The following is a 24,761-nucleotide window of genomic DNA, read 5'->3' as shown; positions in this document are numbered from 1 at the left end:
CATGGCTGGTTTGCTGTAGCAGATGAACTTTGACCCTCACTTGTATTTGAGCTTCCCAGACTTCCTGGTGTTGTGGGGCCTCCTTGGCCATTAATGGGAATTGTCGAACTTCCCTGCTCATCTCCTGAATTTGAGGTCGGAGAAGACGTCGTAGAAGGTGGTGATTCAGGTGCTGCAGGAGTTGTTCCTTCCGGACTACCATTTATATCACCTTCCTGGCCAGAAGACCCTTCACTTCCTGAGATAGTAGACTGTCCATTTCCTGCGGATGAGACTTGTTCGCTTGTAGGTGGTCCAGAGGATTGTTGAATATTCTCTGACGATGAAGTTGTAGACGTACTGCCAGATTGTTGGCTACCAGATGTGGCAGATTCTTGATTGCTTGCACTTGATGAGGATTGTTGGTTACTTTCATTTGTGTGTTGGTTATTTTCAGCTGTAGTAGTAGATTGTTGATTGCTTCCACTTGTGCTTGTAGATTGTTGATCGCTTACATTAGTGGTGGACTGTTGGCTGCTTCCACTTAAAGTCTCAGATTGTTGATTATTTTCACTTGATGTTGATTCTACTCCAGACGTTGTAGAAGTTTGACTTCCACTTGCAGACGAAGTGGTTAATTGTTGGTTACTGTCGGAACTACTTGTGGAAGAGGTTGAACTACTGCTACTTGAAGAGGAGGAGGAGGAAGATGAAGATGACGATGACGACGAAGATGTGGAAGAGGACGAAGAAGAAGAAGACGATGATGATGATGATGCAGTACTGCTACTACTGGTAATTGTTGACTGAGACTGAGTAGTAGCACTGCTGCTTGTGGGTGATGAGGATGAAGATGATGTAGTAGCTGAAGAAGTTCCTCCCGGTGAGGTAGTTGATTTTTGAATGTCAACTGAAGTTGTTGCTGTTGTTGTGGTTGTACCTTGAGAGTTATTACTTCCTTCCGAAATGTCTCCTGTCTCGTTTTCATCTCCTCCTCTGCAGTCTTTCCGTTGTACTGCCCATTTGTGATTACAAGCGTTATTTTCTGGATCCCAAACGGTACCTTCGCCACATGAAAAGTCATACTTTGTATATCCACCTTTTCCATTATCGGCACATCTATAAAATTTTTTACAGTCGCCACTTACAGGGAAAAATCCTTCGTTTGAACATCGGTCTGTAGAAGAAGCTGCTGTGCTATCAGACGTAAGTGGCGTTGAAGATATTGCTATTGCCGTTGTAGTCTCAGCAGGCAGTCTTGTGGCGCTTCCTGCTGAGTCAACTGTAAGATGGTTGTTATCCGTTCCGTCTGTGGGTGGAGGTTGTGTTGTAGTTGATTGTTGCCCACTGAAGCCTTGCTCACCATTTCCGGTCTGTGGTAATTTTTGTGGTCCTTGTTGCTCGGAGTTACTGTTGTTACATCCCGATCCTGAGTTACCTTGCTGTGGCTTACTTCCTTCTCCCACAGAGCCACCTTGTCCTGGCACGCCGCTTTCTTCAGAAGCACTCTCTAGCCCGGAAACACCTCCTTCTCCGGGTGCGCCCCCCTGTTCAGCTTGTTCTGGACCCTTTTCTGATTGTTCGCCATCTCCTGAACTTCCACTACCACAGTCTCTTCTCTGCACAGCCCAGTCATGGTTACAAACATTATTATCCGGATCCCAGACCGTTCCTTCTCCACATGTGAAGTCATATTTGGTGTGACCGCCTTTCTCATTGGCAACACAGCGATAAAACTTCTTGCAGTCCCCAGGTGTCGAATAGAACCCTTCATTTGTACAAGATCCAGTAGTTATACCCTGACTTTCAGGGTGTAATGTGGGTTTAGGAGGGGCGGATGTTGCTGCTTTTGTAGTGCCAGAATTATCATTATCTGTTCTCGGTGATACAGTTCGGGAAGTTGAAAGTTGAGTTGGTGAACTCGGCGCATCAGTTCCTTCCGGTGATCCACTCTGAGGAACATAGGCATTGTCAACTTCATTGTCTTTGTCATTTGGAGGAGATTGACGCACTCTTTCTATATCTGGATTCCCTCCACATTCGAATCTGGACGTTTCATGAGGATGATTACAAACAGAATGTGCAGGATCAAACACCGTGCCTTGTCCACAGTGGAACTCAAACGCTGTGAGTTTTGGCCGACTTCCTGCGCCACCTTCTTTTAGCAGGTGGTTGCTACTGCCCATATCTACGCATCGGTAGAAAGTCTGGCAGTTGTATGGGGAGGCATGGAATCCTTCGTGTGGGCAGTTGAAATACGGAGCTTTTCTTCCTTGACGATTGGACGTTTCTCGAACTCTGCTCTGCGTGCCACCATCTCCTGAAATGTGCATTAAGAGTTGTGCAATCCTAATGTTACATACAAATATACTCGAAATACACATTCACTAGACTAACACAGTTAAAAAACATATGCCACTAACTGCAAGGTACTGATTCATTCTTGTGAAGCTAACAGTCGTTCAGCTAGCCAAGAAACTTCCTGCCTTCCATAAATGTCGAGGGTATTAACGTGATCACAAGGTGCCACCGCTGGTTTTAATCCTGATCCATTTTAATCTAGTCCACTTATTCATATTCCAGTTTCTTTTGATAACAAATTTAATTCTGCAGAGACCTCTTAGTGTAGACTACCTCTTACGAAATTGCACCAAAATCTTCTAAGTAGTTTCAGGAACAAAATATGAATAAGAACCCGCCCCATAGTTCGTTTATTATTTTCTCTCGGTTCAAAGAACCCAAGTACAAGTGCTGGTCATATCTGGAAGATGGCTACAACACAGAAGACAGCCTTCTTTGTACCAGATCCTATTTGGTAGTAATATTTGACAATGGAAAATTGTTCTTGCCAAATAAGGGCATAATTACGTTCTGTAATTCTGAATAGAACGAAATGACAGGTAGTTCTCCGATTTCTTGGAACAGTTTAGAGCCCAGCGTGTTCATCACTACAGCCGGTTCCAGACACAGTGCAGTGGTAATTACGTACATTACCCCAGAGCACCGTTCTGATTGGGTAGCTGAGTGTGTGGTATCAGTTAAACCGCTTTTCATCATCAACTGTTCTTAATGCATCAAATCAAACAGCAGACTACGTTTCAGGTTAATGACCTTTGTCAATCTTGTCTTATCAGCCGCTGTACATGTTCTTACCTTCGTTTGCTGAATGCGTAACTACAGCTTTAAAGCAGTTGATGTCGCGATAATTATATTTATCCTACCTTGCATTTGTTCTCCAGATGTTCCCTTTATTAGACAAGGCGAACCTCTTTTTATAGGACGAAATTCATTGAACCTTTTGCATACGTTAAACTTTCCGTAATGTATAACACACAAACATTTTATGAAATATCCTATGTTGTAAAGAGTTTTCCAGTGTAAAAATGATAGTAGTACAATCAGTTTAGTTCTCGAAATTAATTGGGTTTCAAAGCAGTAATATGATGTTAAAAAGCTTGGAATAAAAGCACGTTTTCAGATATTTACTACTTTTTATTGCCAACATTTGATATTCCTCGTCTTAATCAGCATTAAGTATGGGAGTGTCACCTGTAATTTAGTATACTGTGTGCTAATTAGTATTCTGAGCTCATTTCTGTTCCAGTACTAAAACTCCACGATTCCCATTGGTCATAATTATAAAATTTTATTGACCAAATACTTTCCTCTTATTTCTCGTTCTCTTGATAGTTAAAACGGTTTGTGTCCTGCAATACACACACTGACTTACATAACAGGAATGTATTTTCATGAATCAAGTTATGTATTGGTAAAATGTGTGTCTCAATCTCAGACTTCTGTTAATGTTCGTGTATTTCCGATTTTACTTGTGTCGCATTCCGAATTGGAAACGTCTGTTTCATATGTATTTTAGGATAAAAGGGGATACTAATAAACGTAAAAATGAATTATTTTAATTTAATTATCAATATATTTTAACCTGCTCTCCTTACAAGAAAATTAGGTAAAGTTTATGACATTATCATGCCCATGTATATCCTCATATCTTCCTTGATAAATTTTAACCATTAGATGATTATTTACTAAACTTAATATGAACATCGTTCCATTAGAGAGCGCAACGTCTTTGTACCTTTTAAAATGTTACCATGATTACACGTCACCTCGCTCATAAGTCATCAAGGCGAATGATTCATTAATACAAGGGAAAACGTAATGTTTCACAATTTATATTGTGTGTATTTTCTCGTTTTCAGGTAAAAGTATTATTTTATAATTTTTTAATTCCAACAAAATGCATTTAAGATATTTAAAACAATATATAATATACTTTTTATTGATCTGATCAAAGCACAATGTCACGACGATGGTGTGGCTACATTGTGATTCTGTTAAAAAACAATTTGCATTAAATTAGAGGAACATTTTAAAATCAGATGTGTAAAGAGACTGAATAAGAAATTTATTCAATACAAACAATGTATACATCGAAGCTATCTGACGTAATATACATCTAACTTTAAAATTTGGGCTGTAAAATTTACAAACAAGCGCCATGGAAAATATCGGATCGTCAATACCAGTTTTTGCGTATTTTAACAGGTAAAAAGCCTGTCATTGCCACTTAAATTGCCAACCCTGCATTAAGTATGCAGTATAGCGCTTAAATTTAAAGCTGTTATCCTTTTTAGTTTTTGTACTACACACAAAAGCCTTTTAGGATTATATATGCTGTTCGTAATACGTATTCATCTGCGTAATATATGTCATTTACCCGATTAAGTACCTAATTTAATGGGACAAGTTTTTCGTAGATTACAAGACTACTTTTCATTTAGAAAAAACTAGCTTCTAAGTTTTACTTGTTCTACCACATTAAGTCGTTGTTAGTTCTGCTAACCTGGTAGCCTGATATTTTTATTATCAACAGAAAATGTAGGCGTACATATTTGGTTAATTGATTTTATAGGCCTGGTACTTAATGTTACATATTTGGGTGTCGCATGATAACGATCTTGGCTCGGTTCGTGTTCTTTAAGTAACTGAATGGAAACGAGAATTAACTGTCTGCTGCTGGAAGATGTTAATTATGTAAATCACAATGGGAAATGTGGATACAAGTTTAACATTCACTTGCTCTTCATTTTGTCCAGAGGGTTTATCTATACGTTTCGTCCTGTTGACTGAGGTAGCAAGCCCATCTGAAATGTCGGTGAACTTCTACCGGACTACACGGAGCAACACGTTTGGATTATCTTAGAATGTGTGTATTGAAACAGTTTTTTTTAATAAATATTCTTAAATTACTGCTTTGTATAATTGTAATGTGACTTTAAGGTTTATAGTACAGATATGTGAAAACATTTGCCACGAACAAAACTGTATTATTATGACTATTCGATTTCTCATCATAAAATTGGAATAAAAATAAAACATTCACTGCAGAACTTACGAATTTACTCGCACTAATAAATGTTTATATCTATATACAGGTGCAGCCAGAAATTATAAATGAATAATTATGTAGATTAATGACTATTTGCTGCGCAGAATTTCAGAGCCTAAGTTCTGGAGACCACTGCCTGCCAGAGATATCTTTATAAAACGAAACGGAGACACAAATAATCTGTCGCTTTTGCTGAGCTGTCATATTTTATTGTACGTCGTACATATACAGTTAGTTTAGCTAATGTGTTTTTATCACATTTCATACCTTCTGAGTGACTGTCAGCGTCTCAAAAAGAACTCTTGAACAATGAGTTTGAAGTAAGTGGTGAATTACACACTTCTGGTTCGTGAATACACTTTACCTTGTGACAATGTTGTCGGTATTAGCAGAAATGCACTGCACGCTAAGAGGAGTAATGCCACTTGTGACGTCATTTTCTATTGAAATCTCGTTTCTCGCTTATTCACAGCATCCAATTACCTCAAGGCGTCTGAAAAGTTGGAAACATAAAACATTAGATCCAGTTGTACATTTGTTTAAAAACTAAACGGCCAATTCACTGAAATAACAAACTTCGTAGCAATTAATGAAAACACGGCGTTTCCTAGACCCTGGTTTCGTCACGACTAATTTACTCGAGCTTCGGGGAAGCTGGTGGCCGGTGTCAAGGTCGTTTGTTCGCCTTGTGTGCACATTTCCATTACCGCAGTCCCATTATATTTATCGCCCATTATACTTTTTTTAAAATTTTTTGTTCGTGTTATCTTCCGGCATAAGGCTTCCTCCGGCTCTGGCACATCTAAGTTTCATTCCAGTGAAAACAATTTTAATTTAAATAAGGGGTTTTAAACTTCTTCCAGAGCTAGGGCCACATTTACCGTTGCTTGACGACTCGCGGGCAGTAAGATTGTAAATGAGGACAGTTTGCTGGAACTTTATGGCAGTTTAGTAAAAATGCTACAAACTTTTTCCAGAAGTTTCACATATTACATAATAATTTTGTTTAACGAAACCAGTCACTAGTGAGATCTTCGTTATTAACCCTTTGCAGTCCAGTGGTAACTAAGACATTTTATCTATCTGCTTCAGCACTCAGTAACTGTTTATTTTGTATTTATGGGTTCTGATTCTCACTATAAACGGCTTTAACCGGCTGGTATTATTAATGGTGAATTAAAGTGTTTTCTTTGCAGTACGGACTGAATTCTAAACATTATTTAAACGAGTTTCAGCCTTGAAGGTTTAAGCTGTAGTTGCTCAGAGCGAGATATTACCGAATATTGATGACGTAATGAAATCGCGTTTTTTGATATTAAGCAACTAGGGCTGCTGATTGCGACCCCTAGTCTGTTTTTGTTTATCATTTTGATCCTCTGGAACCTTTATGTTCTCACCTCTCGTCCTTTGGCAATTAATTTGTTTCTTCGTTTTTCTCTCACAGTTATCTTTCTCTGTTTCTTTAGCGGGGAGAACCTGTTTGTGAGCGACCATCGTAAAGGCCAAGACTGGGATGAGAGGTTGATGAAACGGATTCTGAGGAAAGCGGTAAGCGAATTGAATTTACGAGGCTGAGAAACGTGGGATATTGTGTTAACTGTGCACATACAATAGATCTCAGTTTTTTCTGTCTGTCTTATGCTCTCACACCAAGAACCTTGAAAATGGCTGTCTTTTGGGTTGTAGCGCCGTGTATTTTGGTAGAAATTTACCAACGTTTGAATTATCCTTGCTGCCTCCATCATCAGGGCGATGTGCCGTTGATAAAATTTTACCCGTCTACACGGCGCCACAACCCAGACGACAGCTATCTTCGGACTCACCGTTGTGAAAAACTCAAATCCTCCTTTGGAAATTTTTGATCGCTTAACGAGTCCTGTTTCATAGATTCAGCGGTTAGCGGGACACTCGAAAATGATCTCACTGCATAAAAGCATTTTAGTTGTGACTTAGTGTTACGATATGTAGTAAGTATATAAGTATTAATCATTTGTGATACGTGTTCTGATAGGTGAGTTAATATAATAGCGTCTTTATTTTAGTACAGTTAATTGGAAGAAAAACCAGGGAATAAAACGGTCCCTTTAGGTGTTTTAAATAAAATTTGGTTTGTGTAAAACACGTGACTTATAGACGTAATAACCACATGTATTCCCTGTGAAACTGTTTATCCAGTGCAACAGTAACACTTGTTATTCAGCAGTGTAATCATATTTAGCGTGAATTGAGTTGTTCCAGTTGACTGGTTTATGTCAACGGTAAAATAATTACGTCTCAGTGAATTAGAGAGATCCGCTGCATTATTACATGACAAGTTTCTTAAGGGGATATGTTTATGCAAATTAATACTCAGTTTGAAAACTGCTTTGGGTAAGCATGTCTGCGAAGGAACGGGCTTACTTGATGATGGACAGTAGCAGACACTTTGACGTCCGATGAGACGACACGCCCATATTTCGATGCATTTCTTCCCTAGAGTCGTTATATAAATTATTCATAAACGTGTATACATTTATACGTATAATTGAATTAATGCTTGTAGGCATCAACTAGGATTTTCCATTACTTATTTGTACGTGTTTCTCAGGAAGGTTTACAGGTTTGTCACACGGGTTTCAAAGTAAGTTGAAGGCAAATAAAAAGCAAGAACTTCTCCTTCAGGTAGCAAGTATTAATTTGCTAGAATACTTTACACAAAGCAGGCATTCAATTTAAGAAGAAGCCAAATGCGTATGTGTTTAAACACGTGATATATTGAATCTAAGTGTACATATTCTTACTGAAGTGTTATTATGGTTTAGGGTTATGGAACAATGAATGATTAAGATGTTTCATTGGGCCTTTGGACATCGCTATCTACACAAGACATAAAATACAGAAAATCCGAATCAATGTTTCTAGTGGGACTCGAACCCGCGATCATATTGTTCATTGTCTGTATTAACAGACTTTCTATAAAAGGACTTTGCTCTAAAAGAACTAGTATAGTTTCCTATCTTTACCCGATACACTAGATTTAATCTCACATGAGGAGATGATTGTATTAACGTCATGCTTAAAACAGATATATTATTTGTCCCATGTAATGTCATAATTAAATTAAATGTTAGATGAGAGTGCCATCAGAATTTTACCTTCCTGTTGGCCACAGAGACGCTAATAATAGTAGAGTTACTTATGCGAAACACATAGTAATATTTTATTTTTCAGGACCGGTAATTACCACGTCATATCCCGCTGTTACAGAATATTCGTGCTGTGAAGCTTTATTAAAACGTGAATGTACAATGTCACGGGTATTTCCATAATGATATTAGGCGCATGCGCTCTTGTTGTGCCTGGCGGAACTAATCGCAATGATATGCGCACCCAGTGCTTCCTTCCTCCCGATTATCCCTAAGGGGAGGTTGTGTCCTGCGAAGATGGCTGTCTTCTGGGTAGTAGTGCTGTGTATTCTTGTCGGGATTTACAAACATTTCAGAGGTTCTTGCTGCCTCCATCATCAGACAGCAATGACCTCCGAAACGTCGGTAAACTTCTACTAGACAGCCATCTTCAGACACACCACCGAGATAACCTGAAATCCTTGTATGTTACGTTTCAGTGACTGTAGACTATCAGTTTTACGGATGAAAACAAATTTACATTTTACACAGTTTATTTCACAATGTTAAGTAGTTAAATTCTTAAGCTTCTTGCCCTCGTAGACGTAGTTTAAGTATTTGCATTGGCCTTCCTTAATTAACTTAACCTATTTTACATGGGAATCCTTCACTGCTGATTAGGAAATTTCTTGCTTTAATTACGGAGGCTGAGTTATATTTCGCGAAACACAAGAGAACGTTTAACTTCATTATTGACTACCTTTGCAATCATGGGTTTGTTGGTGAACAATAGATTCACGCCTGCAATACGTTAACGTCAAGGATAATTATAAAATTGTCCATCTTGTGGAACATCATTCTATGACATAATGGGGAGTGGAGGTAAGACGCCAGATATTCTTAACCTAGGCTGTAGACAGAGGTGAATGGTCGGCTATGCGCCCCGGTGTCCATTGGGTAAGAAGCTGGGTGAGCCCCAGAGCCAGTCTGGGCCTCGTAGCAAGTCTCTAGCCCTTCCGGGAATTGAACACAAGTGTCCAGCCCGTAGCCCAGTCAGTATTCTGATTGCCTTCTTCTTCTGGGTTTCGGCGCCGTCGTCGGTAGACGCCAACGTTACTGGGAAGCATACCGTCTCCATCTTCAGTGTTCAAGTGGCGATGATAGGAAGTGGAGAGCGGTTTTTATAGGCTCAGAGGATGGAAAGGTTTCCCTTCCTCAAACTCAAAAACACATTTTCGGTCGGGATGAAAAGTTAAGTAATGTCACTTCATCTCAAATTATCACTTGGCCGCCACGATTGTATTACTGATGGTAAGAAGTTAATGGGAACAAAGGTATACATGGGGAATGATTATGTGAATAATTTCTTCAGAGAAAATAAGCTGAAATGCGAAGTAATTTCACTAAACCTCAAACCGTCGATCTACCACAGCATATTATGTGATCGTATCTCTTGAAATCCCTACGTAAAAAGGATGTTTCATGCCAGTCACAGAAGATTTTGTTACTGTGTCTTATGAAACACGTGCAGAGGACAGTCGATGCATAGAAAGTATTATTACGTGTTGGCCTGCATTCAATACGCGTTGTCAAATTAGTATGTGAGAACGAGGAACTTGAGTTTTGTTTGTGTCAGGGTCATGCACTAGGTAAGCATATACCTGTATTGTAGGTCAGATAAATCATTCAGGTGGTCTAAGGTTCGAATCTCAGTCCTGAAACTAGCTATCCTGGCAGTTGTGGTTTTCCTCAGTTAATTCACGAAGACGCCGAGTAGTGTATATAGTACGAGCTACTGACTGCGGCTTTGAATGAGCCACAGATGAATGTCATTACGAACGTTGTGATGCAGAGACAGTAATTTGCACGTGTTTGAACTTGATCGAACAGACACAAGACGATAATATACACGGTCTGTTGTAGCGTGAAGTTTTATTTGCCCAGATGGGCGATAAGTGTCTCAGAATCTCAGAAAAGACAAGAGCTACTGTCTCTAGATTTCGACCAGTCACTCTTATATTGTCTTGGAATACACAATCGTCTCAGTAATATATTTTCCATTGAACTTTTCTCGTTCCCCTTTGAAATCTCGTCTTTATCCGTCTGTCGTGTCATATGAGTTTATTTGCGTAGGAGTGCACTTTCTAGCAGTCAGAGCTTAACTAGAGGCGATGTCACGTATGTATGGAATACGCACAAGGTTGCTGACCTCGGCAAAAGATAGTCGTAAGTTTTCACCTCATGTTTCGGCAGCTTTATATCCAAAATCAAAACCTACTTATTCAGGAGGTCCCGGATTTAAATCTCGCCCCGGAGGCCGGCTACACCAAGGTTTTTCATGGATTTTCTCAGTAGCTTCCTTCCACAGTTTCCATTTTATTATCCACTACTCAGCCCATCGCAAGGCATTACGGAATAAGGTCTGAATTCGATACAAATTGCGTATGACTTCAAATGTATTCTAGAAGTTCAAAGATAGAACGTAAGCAATTGATAGAGTTGTTAAATAAAGCAGGAATGAATAAAATATCCATTATCTATTGTAAAGATGATGGAGCATGCCTCATAGTCGCGAGAAAAATACAGTCCTTTATTACCCTGTCCCGGGTCAGGAAATTGAAACATCTCGTTTGACTATGAACAGAGAATAAAGTATTCATGGGTGGTGTTGCTGAACACAGAGAAAAGGATATCACAGACAGCAATCAATCATGTTTCGCAAGCAGCAGCCGTTGTACCATGACCGCCAGAGTGCCACTCGTCTGACAGCCGGTCGCTCGATCCTTCCTGTTACGTTCAGCACCAGAGTCGTGGCAGCAACCTTCTCCACACCAACTATACGCACGCATTCCGGAAATTTGCTGAAGCCTTACAAACGAAGCTGATGTCATTCTGCGTTGTTTCCAGAACAAACTCCGCGTAGCTTCATATAGCGGCAGAACTATATAGGTTTTTATTCATGAAGTACCCGGTTCGAATCTTGGTTAAATTGCCAACTGTCATGACTGAGAGTTTTTGTTTTCTTTTATATCACTAGGCGTATGTCGAGATATCAGGCATTCAAATAGGTCACAACACCTAACTTCAACTACTAACTTTATTTATTTACCATTACATAATATTCAGTAGGATCTTTAAATGGTGGTGGTTTTCTGGGTTTTGACGTCGTATAGACTTGTATGTGAGTGCCAACTGAAGTGGAGTCAACCCTGAAGATCGAAACACTGTGTTACTAAATGCTAGAATCCGCCTAAAAGCGCACACGGGGTCACAACCCAGAAGAAATCAATCGACATCTTCACTGTCGTGAGAACCTCAGATGTCAACGATAAGTAACCTAATTAATAGCTCATGCAGAAAACAGTGAGACATTAAAAATAATAGATGCAGATAATTCCTTACTCGAATGACTTGTTCCTTAAGCATACGTGTTAACTGTCTTGTAAGTGCAAAATTTATGGACGTTTTTACGTGTATCTGCGGTTCTCATGTCGTCGTCCTCGGCAGTGCTCCAAGATACCTGTTCGTAGTTGCAGAACTTAATAATTTTGTTTGCTGACACGGGAACTACGTAAAAGGACAGCCAGGTTGCTGGAATATTAACGCGTGACTAGGTGACGTGAAGTTCAAGGTGCGCTATCTAGAAACATTATTAATGGTTGTTCGCTGCCCAAGTGTTTGTGTTGTTGCATTGTGGTTGTTTACATGTAGACCGCCTCAGAGTCGAATTACCATATGAACCTGCTCAGTGCCGGTATAATTAGCCGTTGCCAGGGTAAAACTGTGTAAGTCCTAAAACTATTTTAGGAAAGATCTCACTGATGTTTAATTAAATTTCGAGGGGGGGGGGACCATATGCATATAATTATTCCGTTTACACATGATGTTCAGGTTCTGAAGATAATTTTGCTAAATTACGGGTAACACGAAAAGGCTGTGAAGTAGTCGTCATAGTTCTGTTGTAATTTTTCTGTACTTATGCTCTTTACCTTGGCACTGGCGTATTTTGCATCATCCTCGTCTTCATATTGTTGATGCCACTGAGTTGAAAATTATGAAGATTTGATGGTTTCAGGAGTCATGTACTTCATTGCAGACATTCAAGGGAGCCTCAGTTAAGAGGCGGTTACACACACGCAGCGCCGTATTATGATTGTCGTGAAAAAAATTTGCCTTCCTTGAGTGTTATAATTCTGTAGGGATCTCTTGTGCTTTAGTTATGAATTATAAGGAAGCGACTAGGAATCAGTTAACCAATTTTCTTCGGAAGGTAATAGACTGATTAGCCTAATTCATCTAGGCACACTATAGACCTGACAACCCCGTGATAGACTAAATTGCAAAAGAAGATTTACAACTACAAGCACAACAAAATTAAAATTGCAAAATTTAACAACACACAAAAGCTAAAATATAACGGACAAAATGGGAAGAACCAAATTATGATAATTATTAGACTCACAGTCTACCCTACAGGGATATGAACGCGCCTGAAAATAAATTACAGGTATTCTAATTCGTACTGCCTTCGGTGTAGCAAATTTATTCCTAGCATGAGAATGTGTTGATGATGAACACAGGTATCTCATATAACGGCTTCTCGTAAATTATGGAATTAATTAACTCTGGAGTGAGTCGGCGAAAATGAGCAAGATTTATGTGATTTAAAATCTAGTTCGTGAACCCACTGTGGGTCTCCTGCGAATCGTGCCAACATGGCAGGGGTATAATTTACATGTGATCAATTTGAGCTACTTTCAAAGATAGCAAAAGACGGTTAATCTTACGCGTTCTTAACCTCTACATTATGTGGATGTAAGATCGGTTCCAGGTCCCACCTACTGGGAACTGCTGACTCTTATCTTCAGGGTTAAATCGGCTTGTCCAGTCACCTCCATCTAGATGCCGAGAATAAGTACTCGTGAAGCCGATATCTCTCCGAAACTCATTCATAGCTCAGTGATTAAAATAGTAGAGGGGTAGCTTTTGTTCACAAGTACCCTCACCAATCCTCTACCTAACCAACCAACCAGATGGCTTACCGAACCCGAAGGTTCATCACCGAACTAACCAAAGTCCTCCACCGGACCCTGTCCTGGGCCAACAAAATCCAGTCGCCTTCAAACCAATCCTCTACCTTCGTTCACAAATGTATTCATAGCCTTGAACGTGAATGCCTGAATTATATGACTAAATAAATGCTTGTCTTTGTTTTACTCAGACATCGCCACCACACTTCACGTCCCAGTGAATACCAGAACGTTTCGAACCAGGTTTAAGTCAATAAGGTTTGGGGCAGACAAACAACATGGAAATTGGATTCGTGTACGCAAATAACATGTCAAATGAACTGTTCGTTTCGTTTATGAAAATCTTGCATTCGGTGGTGTGACTCAAATTCCTCGAGCAGAAATGGTCTGGTTTCTTTCCTCTTTGCTGATCTATCGGCTGTTTTCGAAAGGTTGACAGAAGAGACAATTTAAGCATACAATGATCGTCACAATTAGACTAAGTAAAACCTTTATTATCGCACGTGTGCATACATAAAGATATGCTCATGTCGTTTTACGTCTATTTTGCGCTGCTCTGGGACAATCGAAATGATATCCGAGGAAAACAAACTATTTTTCGAGAAGAAACCTAGGTCGACTTTAAAGTCGATAGATAGGAGCAGTAGGACTGAATGAAGAATGAACGAATACTCAGTAAACTTAGAGATGTTTTAAAAGCGATCCACAATTGTGTTGAATGAAATAAGGAGTAAGCAGTCTTTTATTTTATACAAGTAATACGCACAGGAGGATGCGACAGTCAAAGATTGATAATCCACGTTTTAATTCTTCGAATAAACTTAAGAACGAACTAATCTTGTTCGAACACGTGAACGATGGAGTAACCTACTTGAGAAACTGATAGTCGCTGAGCTGGTCAAGACCGTTCGATACATTTTCCAATTGTGTGTGACCCGAATGAAAAATGCTACCCTCTCCCCTGTCTCGGGTTTCCCGTGTTTTAGTATCTTGAAGCTCTCAGGAAATGGTCACTTGGCACCATGACATGGTCCCGTTTTAACAGATCCGGTGGTGTTTACTGTTAAACAGTACAAAAGTTTCATTCAGAGTGATGGAAGTGTGAAGTGAATGTTGCCAAGTACGGCTAAGATTTGCAGTTATTCCTTTACGTGTTAAGATTTGCTGTTATGCTATAGCGTACGTGTACAGTCAGCAGTGCCAATCCTGCGACACCTCACGCAGATCTGAGAACTCTATCTTGTTTGCTGAAAATAAATTCCATGTCTGAGACCGAGGTCTTACCGCTATTTACAACATAAAAGCAAAGACCTTTAAGTTGCGAATTCGATCGTAATCCAGGCGAAGAATGTTCAATCACGTGCTTGCGTATCGATGGTTACGCTGTCGACTTTGAATAGAATACAGAACAAGCGGAAATACGAATTTGTAACTGACGGAACGTTGCAAAAAGAATCTGGTAGGTTTAACAGTCAAGTAAGGCAATCTGATCCGAACTGAAGCCAAGAATATGCTACTTTATCATACTTATGCATGCATAGTGATAGGAGATCGATGATTAATTGTACTTTTGACTTAGGACGCTATTAGATAGGCTTCTGCTAAAATAAGAACTTGTAGATGTGGTTTGAAAAGAACGAAACGTACAAACCAATCAGCTACGAGTGTTACACAGGACGGCTGTTGTCATGACCTTATCACAGTAGTTAAAACAATAAATTTGTTAAGAGCAAATAGTGTCGGACGCGAATGTATAAAAATATATAAGGAGCTTGAATCGATGGGTATGTAAAATAGGACACTGCATTTGAAGATGTTATAATGCATCGTGTGTTGTGATAGATACCACGGAATTAATCCATTTCACCGATGATGGAGACCGTAAGTTCCTCTGAAACTTCGGTCCGTATCTACCAAGCAAAACGGTGCAACATCCCAGAAGAGTAAAAGACTTTGTATAGATACATGGGAGGATCTGCTATGGCGTAGGGCTATCCCCGTCGCTGGCGTGGTTCTTTGCGATAACAATTCTCATAAGATAACCAGTTCTCACACGCCAAAAGTTGCTCCATTTATCTCACAGGCATCACGCGAGAACTTGTCTGTCCCCGTGAGGTTAAAGACCTGCATTCCCTTGCAGGTATCTGTGGCGCAAGGAACACGGCATAACTGTTTCCTTAGTCCTGATCCAAATGGTTGGTATTGTGTTCTGTGATCATCATCAAGCCACAGACCAAGACGCGACAGGAGTAAACAAGCATTTGTCTCAGCACAATGTGACCCTCAACACCTCTGTCTAGCACGGCAGCTGCTAGAAGCCGATGTCACGCACCCAGGAGGTCCGTGGTGCTTAACTATGCACTGTGCCATGTACCCCACGGTCGTCACAACCTACAAGAAAGTGCACCGCATTGACTTCAACACTTCTATATCTGATTTTCCACTTTTCTTCCACATTTAAATATCCGGTTTTACGATACGGTCATTAGCAGAAAGAAGGACATTCTTTTGGGAATTTTTTTTTTGTAATAACTTCGCGTCCTTCGTCTAATTAATTTTGTCACGAAGACAACGCCAAAACAGGTTCCTGTTTTATCTATTCCCATGTCTGATTACGCAAGTTCTTTTGTTCCTGTGCTTGGTTTCCAACTTTGACGTTCGAACAACCATACCACTCACGTACGTATAATTGTTTCAAATACCTTGAACTTTGTTCAGCAGTACATCATAGTGCAACAGTGATCTACGTATTTAGGACTAAGAAAGTATTTTCGATGCCTAAGAGTAGCATAACAATAAGATCATTTCCAAGATAGGAAAGAATCCCACACTGTAGTCCGCTATAGTGTTCAGCTACTTTGATAGCACGATAAAGTTTTAGAAATGACTTAATTGATCGCATGTTATAATTTGACTTATTTCTTCATATAGACGTGAAACTTGATTTCTGACTCTGAGAGAAAAGCAGAAACTGAAAGTGTTTGAGAAGGGAGTGCTGAGGAGGATATTTCCGGTCTGCCAAAGAGACGCTTCGGCCGACTTAACTCCCCTAAGAATTCCGGCGTCTGTTTAATTGGAGGCGGGTGGAACCCAGAGCAAGCTCGGATTTGATTCTACATCTCTTCTTAGCACGAAGCCAGTCGCTTAATTCACTGTTGTCATACTTGATGCAATGTTGTGGCGCTGTAAATTACTGTTGCTGAATGTGCACGTGTTTCATACACATTGGATGCATTCTCCACCCGCACGACGACAATTGTATCATCCAAATAAACACGGAGGAGAGATTCCTCTGGCCTCGTGCTCAAGGGCATACGACAGATTTGGCCCTCGCTGTATCATTTTATTGGTACTGGATATGAAACATGTAATCGTGAGAACTCAGTGTGATTACTCTGTCCTTTTTCGGTTGAAACAAACTACGAGCCTTTTAGAACGGTCAGAAGAAATTAAGATCTTTTCCGTTTTGTTATGTCACATCCATTATGCCACTTAAGGGAAACTGCGTATTATTTCATTAGTCACACTGCGGTTAAATACTGACATTGCTTATTTAAGACATCTAAAATATAATTTAATATAATTATAACTCGGATAAAGTAATGTTATTAGTTCATACCACATACGTTTTATTTACACTGAAGTTCATTAGAATGAGTAGTTACAGTCGTATTATTTCTTCGGGCGTTTAAAAAAAGATGGAATGGGCTGTCACGTACATAGGGCCAAGAAATGAAACGGATATGCTCATCGGCTAGTGAGTTATGTAAATTAAATGTGATACTGCTCATAGCAACATGATTTGTTTTTTGCCCGGAGCCTTCTACTGGCAATCTGTTTTCGCCTGTCAGTGCCCCGCCATAACCTCACTTCGCACCGCTTGCATACTCGGCACCAAACAACCACCGCTGATCTCTTCGACCTACTGCAATATCAGCATGTGAGTAGTAAATATGTGTACAGTTACGTCATATTTTATAACATATTTAGGCAGGAAACACCAGTGCTATTAGCAGTTAACAAAATTAGCACATACATTTCTGTAACTTAAGATAATTTTCCTGTATCAATGGCGAATATAGTAGCCTACTGAAGCTATATTTGTCTGTCACTATTAATATCGAGCGTGGAAACTACACTGTTGCTTAGATTTTTATGTAGGTACGCTATTGTAATTTTGCCACTGGAATAAACTATCATCTTAAATTAGAAATCCATTATGAAGATCCTACTTTCAAGTAAGGTTATAATGACAATATTTTAAAGAGAAGTCAAACCGCTGTAAGAAGTTCGAGGACTTCCCGATTTAATGAGAAATGAAATTCAAAGACCATTTGTAAGACTTCGGTTTAGATAACGGGAGGTCATTGAGATGGATCTACAAGAAATAGGACCTGAGGGTGTGAACTGGATTTATCTGGCTCGGGATTGAGTCCTGTGAAAGATCTTGTGAACAGGATAATGAGGAATTGACTGAGTGACTATTAATTTCTCAAGGAGTACTCTTATCCATCCGGTTACTTAGACTTCATGGTTCCTTCTTGGTTCTTCAATTTGTTACCAAGTCTTAATAACGTTAAAGTCTCTGGTTTCCTTTATGGAATTAATGTTTTCGCCTAATAAGTTGTCTTCGTCGTAAACAACAAGCTGATATGACGATGTTGTTATGCTTTTCGACGTCGTGTAGACGTTTCAGAGAAAACCTATGGTTATCTTCATATCTGTGTAGAAGCGAGATCAAACCCGGGATCTTCTGGGTGATGACCAAATGGGTAGCGTAGTAGTTTAATGTCTTATTCAAAGCGTCCTAGGTTTGATCCAAACCATTATCAATAATATTAAGAAGAAATACGTTTATAGGAATCTGTCAGTATAATAACAATCAATAGGTTAATAACCTGAAGACGTTGAGTAGAACCAACTCTGAAAACGTCATGTCCAGTAATTATACCTCAGACAATAGACAGTGTCCGTCAAATATTAGTATAAGGCATGTACGTAGTGTTTGGACCGGGAATTACAAAGCCTTCGTAAATGAGCGGCAGTTTTGTTGTGCGTCCCTTAAGGTGAGACAACTTTTTAAGTAGACTACAGTGACTCTTTTTCTGAGGTCGTTAACAGGAGAGATAAATCAAGTAGCTGATCGTTGTAGTGCGTGTGAGGTGATATTTGTGTTACGACGTTTTTGGGCGCTTGCACTGTCAGGGCGATGTGCGTGACGGGACATCGTAGTACGCAGTGGGGTTGCCATGTCAATGAAATACAGCAGCATTTTTGTTCTATGAATTCCTAGATAAATTATTTTATATAATGAGTGATTTTTACACAAAATTAAAAACAATGAACGCATAATTAGGATGTATATGCACATTTAAAATTATTCTTTATCAGGACTTTTTCCATCGTCTGTTCTTTAAAATCACGACGGTCCAGTGACAGAGACTAGTTCTATCTAAGGGACCCAACAGAGTAGGTAGGTACCTCTCACCTGAAGACAGAGACAGAACCAGCCTCCGAAACGTCGTGGTTTTAAAGAACATACGATGGAAAAAGTCCTGACAAAGAATAATTTTAAATGTAAACGACCGTCGTCAAAACCCTTTATAATTGAATGTATATTCACATGTTTCAACATGGAATTTACTCAATTCGATTGATTTATTATTGTGTTCCCGTGGAAGATTATTAGGTTATGACATGTGTCGTACGTTGCAGTACATGAACTTTGTTAAGACCCACTTCGTCGTAAACAGGTTACCTGTATTTGAATTGTTATCGACGTTCAGTTACTGATAGAACAGAAGGCCACATAATGGAGGGTTTTTAATGAAACTGCCACAGATAGCTGACAAAAGAGTTATCCTTCAGCTTAGAGGATGGCTGTTAAAAATTTCGCCTGTTGTTAGTCGTTACACATGAACTCAGACTGCAATAAATCTTAGGGTTCATTAAAATGTGGGAATTTTCTTTACCAGCTGAACGACTGTTAGCTTTCCAAGAAGGACTCTACTCCATGGGGTTAACTAGATGGATATGCAAAGCTATTGTGTTACAGACTTAAAATGTAGACCTGCTGTTCACGTAACATGGTATAAATGTGTATTCGTTAACTTTTTAAAAGGATATCCAGCCAATTTTCATTATTCATTCTATCATTACTACCACATCTACATTATAAAGTACGTGTTCAGTCTCTTTCGCATATAAATCTTACAACCTTACAACACACGCCAACCTCATCCCAAAAGAAATACCGTAACCGCGTAATTTCCACACTATCTTATACGAGGGTCGCTCATTAAGTAATGCCCCACATTTTTTTCCTCAGAACATATTTATTCAAGATGGCTCAAATTTAGTGACAATATAAATCAATGTTTCCTTTACACATACTATTTTTCCACATAGTCCCCATCAACTTGTACGGCTTTACGCCATCGTGGAACAAGTGCGTGCATGCCTTGCCGGTACCAGCTCTTGTCCTGTGCACGTAGCCATGTCCTCACTGCTTGAATCACGCTCTCGTCATCTTCAAATCTTGTTCCGCGGATAGCATCTTTGAGTGGCCCAAAGAGATGAAAGTCGGAGGGTGGATGGGGCAGCACCGTCCAACCCAATTTGGTGATTTCTTCCCGGGTTCTCAGACTTGTGTGAGGGCGTGCATTGTCGTGCAGGAGCAAAATTTCTGCTGGATGCTTGTGAGGCCGAACTCGTCGAAAACGCTTCTTGAGGGTTTTCAGGGTCCTGATGTACGCGTCTGAATTGATGGTCGCACCTCTTGGCATCACATCCACAAGAATGACCCCATCACTGTCCCAAAAGACAGTCATCATGACTTTTCCGGCGGAGGGAGTTGTCTTGAATTTCTTCTTTCTCGGTGATTGAGGATGATGCCACTCCATTGACTGCCTTTTTGTCTCTGGCTCAAAGTGGTGTATCCAGGTTTCGTCACCTGTAATGATCCGGGACAGAAAGACCTCTCCCTCAGCATCAAAACGCTCCAACAATTCAGAAGAAATCGTTTTCCTTTGAATCCTGTGGTCTGCTGTGAGACTTCGTGGAACCCATCTTGCGCACACCTTCGAATATGCGAGAGCCCGGATAATTGCAATCACACTTCCATTGCTGACTGAAAGCTGTTGGGCCAATTGTCGAGTTGTGATGCGCCGATCCTCACGAATAATGGCATCCGCGCGGTTCAACATGTCTGGAGTGGTGGCTGTGGCAGGACGCCCAGAGCGCGGCAGATCACGGAGCTCGGTTTCTTCACTTCCTGAAGCTTTAACTCTCTTAGCCCAGCGACCAACGGTGCTCCTATCGACTGCACAGCTTCCATACACAGCACACAAACGTTTATGAATGTTCACCACCGTTTCTTTTTCAGCAACAAGGAATTCAATTACAGCTCGTTGCTTGTAACGAGAGTCGTTCACAGACGCCATTTTAACAGTTCACTACAGCTCCGCTATCGGTTGGAATCATTTGAAACTCCGTACACGAACGCGGGAAACATCAAATCTCAAGCATGTAAAAGTACACTTTTCTATCTTCATTATTGGCTGAGAAAAAAAATGTGGGGCATTACTTAATGAGCGACCCTCGTATAAGAAATCAATGGCCTTTGGGCGCCATCATGTTATAAGAATAGTCTATTTAAGGACAGCGATCTTTCGTTCAAAAACTTGCTCTTATTTTTTTCCTAGAAAAAAGAAGGCAGTCGCATTCTTCTGACCATGAACCTGAAATGTGGCAGTGAACAAGTGGATGTTGCTGGCCTTCGTTCGTGTCTGAAGCATGAAGATGGTGCGCAGACCTCAGGAGTTACTAATGAAAGCGATGCGTCTACCGTGATTTGAAGTACTCATGAGTAAAGGTCAGTGACGTCTCCGTACTTTGTTTCTATGGATATTGATCAGCGCAAACGAGACAGCCCCTTATTGCTTTTACTGGATGTACGTACAAGCACGGGGAACGTAGCGTGAATGCTAATTTTTCCTTCATTTATTTAAAGATGCGTTATCAGTGTTCATGTTATGTGACGTAGAGCTGGTTGTTGATTTTGAATGATGGTATGGCAAGGGTGTTCGTGGGATTTGTAGGGCACTATCGCAACATTTGCATGGGGTACTGAGGAAAATCATATAGTTTTCAAGCTGGGTTTCTTCACAAGGAAATAAAATATAAACATTGCATGGTTAATTCGTTGGAGCAGAATCCTTTTTGGCCAGCTCGTAGTCGGTGAGGTGCTTCAAGAAGTTCCCACCTTCAGAGAACCGGAAGCTTCATTATCGTGTTCACAGAAGACCGCCATTGGCATTTATCCGGAGCCAAATGAATCCAGTCCACATCTTCGCATTCCATTTCTTCTATGTCCGCTTTAATATTCTATTCTCACCTATGCCTAGTTCTCGTAATTGGTCTCTCCTTTGAGGTTTTCCGGCTACGAGTTGTTTTACGTAAATGTGTAGTTTCTGACATTAAAATTTGTAAGTTACTTAGAGTTTTAAATTGCTGAAAAGTTTTTATAGATTTAGATGTCGAATGTAATCGGAATTCATTCTGTTGTGTCGAAGATGAAGTATATAGACTGACAGATACGGCCTTCGAGTTATAGTAGTAGTAGTTTAACGACGCTGCTAGTGGCTCAGACTGTAAAGCGTCGGCGAACTTACCAATTGCACTTTCATGTAATTCACTTCTAGAAAATAACGCATAACCGTATGCTACTTAGTTACTTCTTGACCAAGGACACGCTGAATGAAGTTAGCACATTCTTTACGGATTACCAACGTCTTGTCATATTCAATTACATTTGGCTTGGATCCAGGTCATTCCGGTAACCGGTAAATGTCCTTAAACAATAGTGACTGCACCTGGCCGAGATTGTAACACAGTCAACAGTTTTGGCTTCCTTCTTCTTCTTCTTCTTCTTAAAGCCTAGATTTTACAGATTAGGCGTTGTGATCCGTTACAAATTATAATCAAGAATTACGTCTAAGCTGATGAATTGTTTTAACTTTCAGCATGAACAATTTATGCTACAAGAAATGACGCAATGCAGCGATAAATTGAATTCACATCGCCATAAAATACACGAACTACACGGTGCAAAAACACAGTAGACGTTTATCTTCATATCGACTAGTGTTCGGTTGTTTTCCTCGGTGACACTGTACAACTTCTGCAGTTCAGACAGCATCGTTAAATATTCCTAGAATCGATTAACTGAATTGCATGACGTGCTGTTTTGTGGGATAACTGATGCTACCGTGGTAACGTTATTTTAACAGATAACCCCGTTACGTGACACACCCCCCCCCCCCCCATGTTCGTGTGTTAAACAAGTGGGTAATTTCACTTTCCTCCCCATCAAAATCCTCTTGGCACAAAGGATGCTGTCCTGTACCAAGTTTTTGTATCTGTAGGCAATAGTAACATTTCTGTTACCTTGAACCTTCAGAGTGTAGTTAATTTTGTGGACATTTTTTGCGAGCCATATACTTGAAGGAACTTGTTTTGAAGAAGAATTCCGATTAAAAGTACCTGTACCTCGCACAGCTGGTTTATGATGACAGAACTCTGTTTTTTTAGAATGAATGTCTGCCGTGGCAAACTTTTCGCTTCTTATTAATCATCTAGATACACGACATATAGAAAATTGCTCCTGAGTCCAAGCTGTGCTTAAAATAGTCTGTCGGCAATAAAGGTGACCCACTGTACAGTAAAGAATATTTGTAATGAGGAGTGTTATTTTGAAGCACCTTGTGAGCATTTAATATGTTTTATAAATATATATTGTTTCTCTCATGCGACTAAGTACAGGTGCCGACAAGTAACAATAATTATTTGATTGAAGAGCAAAGAATCCTTATATACAAAAGTACATGCAGTATAAATAAAACTGTGTTGTTACATTTTATCGTGTCTATATAGTTTTATATTCATATTTGAAATACTTTAATTTATTTGTGTTAGTTGTAAATTACAAATTAATTTGAAAAGAATTGTTAAACTAAAAATTAACTAAACTATTTTTCATCCGGTATTTATAATATTTATTGATGCTCGTGATTCAGTAACACTACAGTATTACAATATTTATTAGAACTAAATGAACTATCACACACGACACTGTTTATTTATATAGAACAATAGTATGAAGTGAATCAAAATGTCGCTACTTACGGTTTTGCAGCAGAAAAACAATCCTGTTGCCGAAGAAATCAGCGTTGAGCTTAGGTCCTTCCTGCCCGTCACCTTGACAACCAACTGTTAGCTGCCAAGGCAAGAGAAGTGAGAAACGTTGAATGCAGAATTGTCCCCCAATGCACGCACTATATCTGTCTTCTGTTCCTCTTGGCTCTTCCTTCAGGTTCTCCTACCGTCCTTAGCGTCAGTCCGCCTTGCCGGTTCTTTCCAATTGGTTACTGAAGAACCAAACCAGATCGACGTCCTGCAACTTCTGCTTAGTATACGTTGTCCGTCTTATTTTATGCCACACAGAAACACAAGTGGAAAAAGAAGATACTGAAACTTCTTTCTTTCAATATTCATGATCACTGTATTCAAGTCCTCCCCCCCCCCCCCCCCCCACCATAATTCAGCAACATTTCGGTCATGGGATGACCGAGGCGCCCTCCGAAGGTTCTCTTCCTCGCTACGCTTTTCGGTTATGGGACTTCATGCCCCTGAGGCTACGTTATTAATCTGAAGTCCACGCCACCTGATCGACGTGGGTCAAAGAACTTGTTTTGTCCGCCCTTCTGAAGGCCGATCCTCAACTATTATATTACAATAGTGGATTAACTGATTGATTAATCACTCAAAATGTTAGCGGCTGGGAAGAAGCCTAACAAAATAAATAAAACGAACACCCACAAACTAAAATTTAACTTAAATTCTGTTGTCATTCGTAACTTGGTTCTTCATGAATTAAATAGTGGCTTGTTTCGATATTAAAATACCATCTTCAGGTCAATATTGAAACATACTGTCATTAACAGGCTAATTGCTTTAAATATTTTAATTAAGAGGGTAATACAATGCACTATTCCGAAACTATGAATCATTTTCCACATTTGATAGGGTTCTTTGAACGGTGGATGAGACCGACGCAGAAGAATACAACTCATCAAAACGCGAACGAACATACATGAGCCGAGTGGGATTCGAACCCACGATCTCAGTGTTAGAACTGCCCAAGACTCTGCACGCCTTAGATCACTGCAGTAGCATTGAAAC

The 24,761-nt window shown here is 39.9% G+C and overlaps 1 protein-coding gene across 1 annotated transcript; it reads right to left on the bottom strand.

Annotated features, from left to right (window-relative positions):
- Nucleotides 1-6: 6 nt before the first annotated feature.
- LOC147870981 (uncharacterized) lies at nucleotides 7-24,051 on the bottom strand (the record flags this gene model as incomplete). The annotated part of the gene is made up of 3 exons (XM_087341507.1): nucleotides 23,706-24,051; nucleotides 5,751-5,879; nucleotides 7-2,299 (listed from the first exon to the last, which is right to left on the bottom strand). Coding segments are annotated over exons 2-3 (2,366 nt in total), but the record flags the coding sequence as incomplete, so codon positions are not given.
- Between the last annotated feature and the right edge of the window lie 710 nt (nucleotides 24,052-24,761).

This window comes from Zootermopsis nevadensis, unplaced genomic scaffold (assembly GCF_977971745.1).
Source record: "Zootermopsis nevadensis isolate Lab colony 2312 unplaced genomic scaffold, Znev_1.0 Znev_ptg000079l, whole genome shotgun sequence".
NCBI classification, from domain to species: Eukaryota; Metazoa; Arthropoda; class Insecta; order Blattodea; family Termopsidae; genus Zootermopsis; species Zootermopsis nevadensis.
The sequence above is the reverse complement of the archived record's forward strand: the minus strand, read 5'-3'. Positions and strand labels throughout refer to the sequence as shown.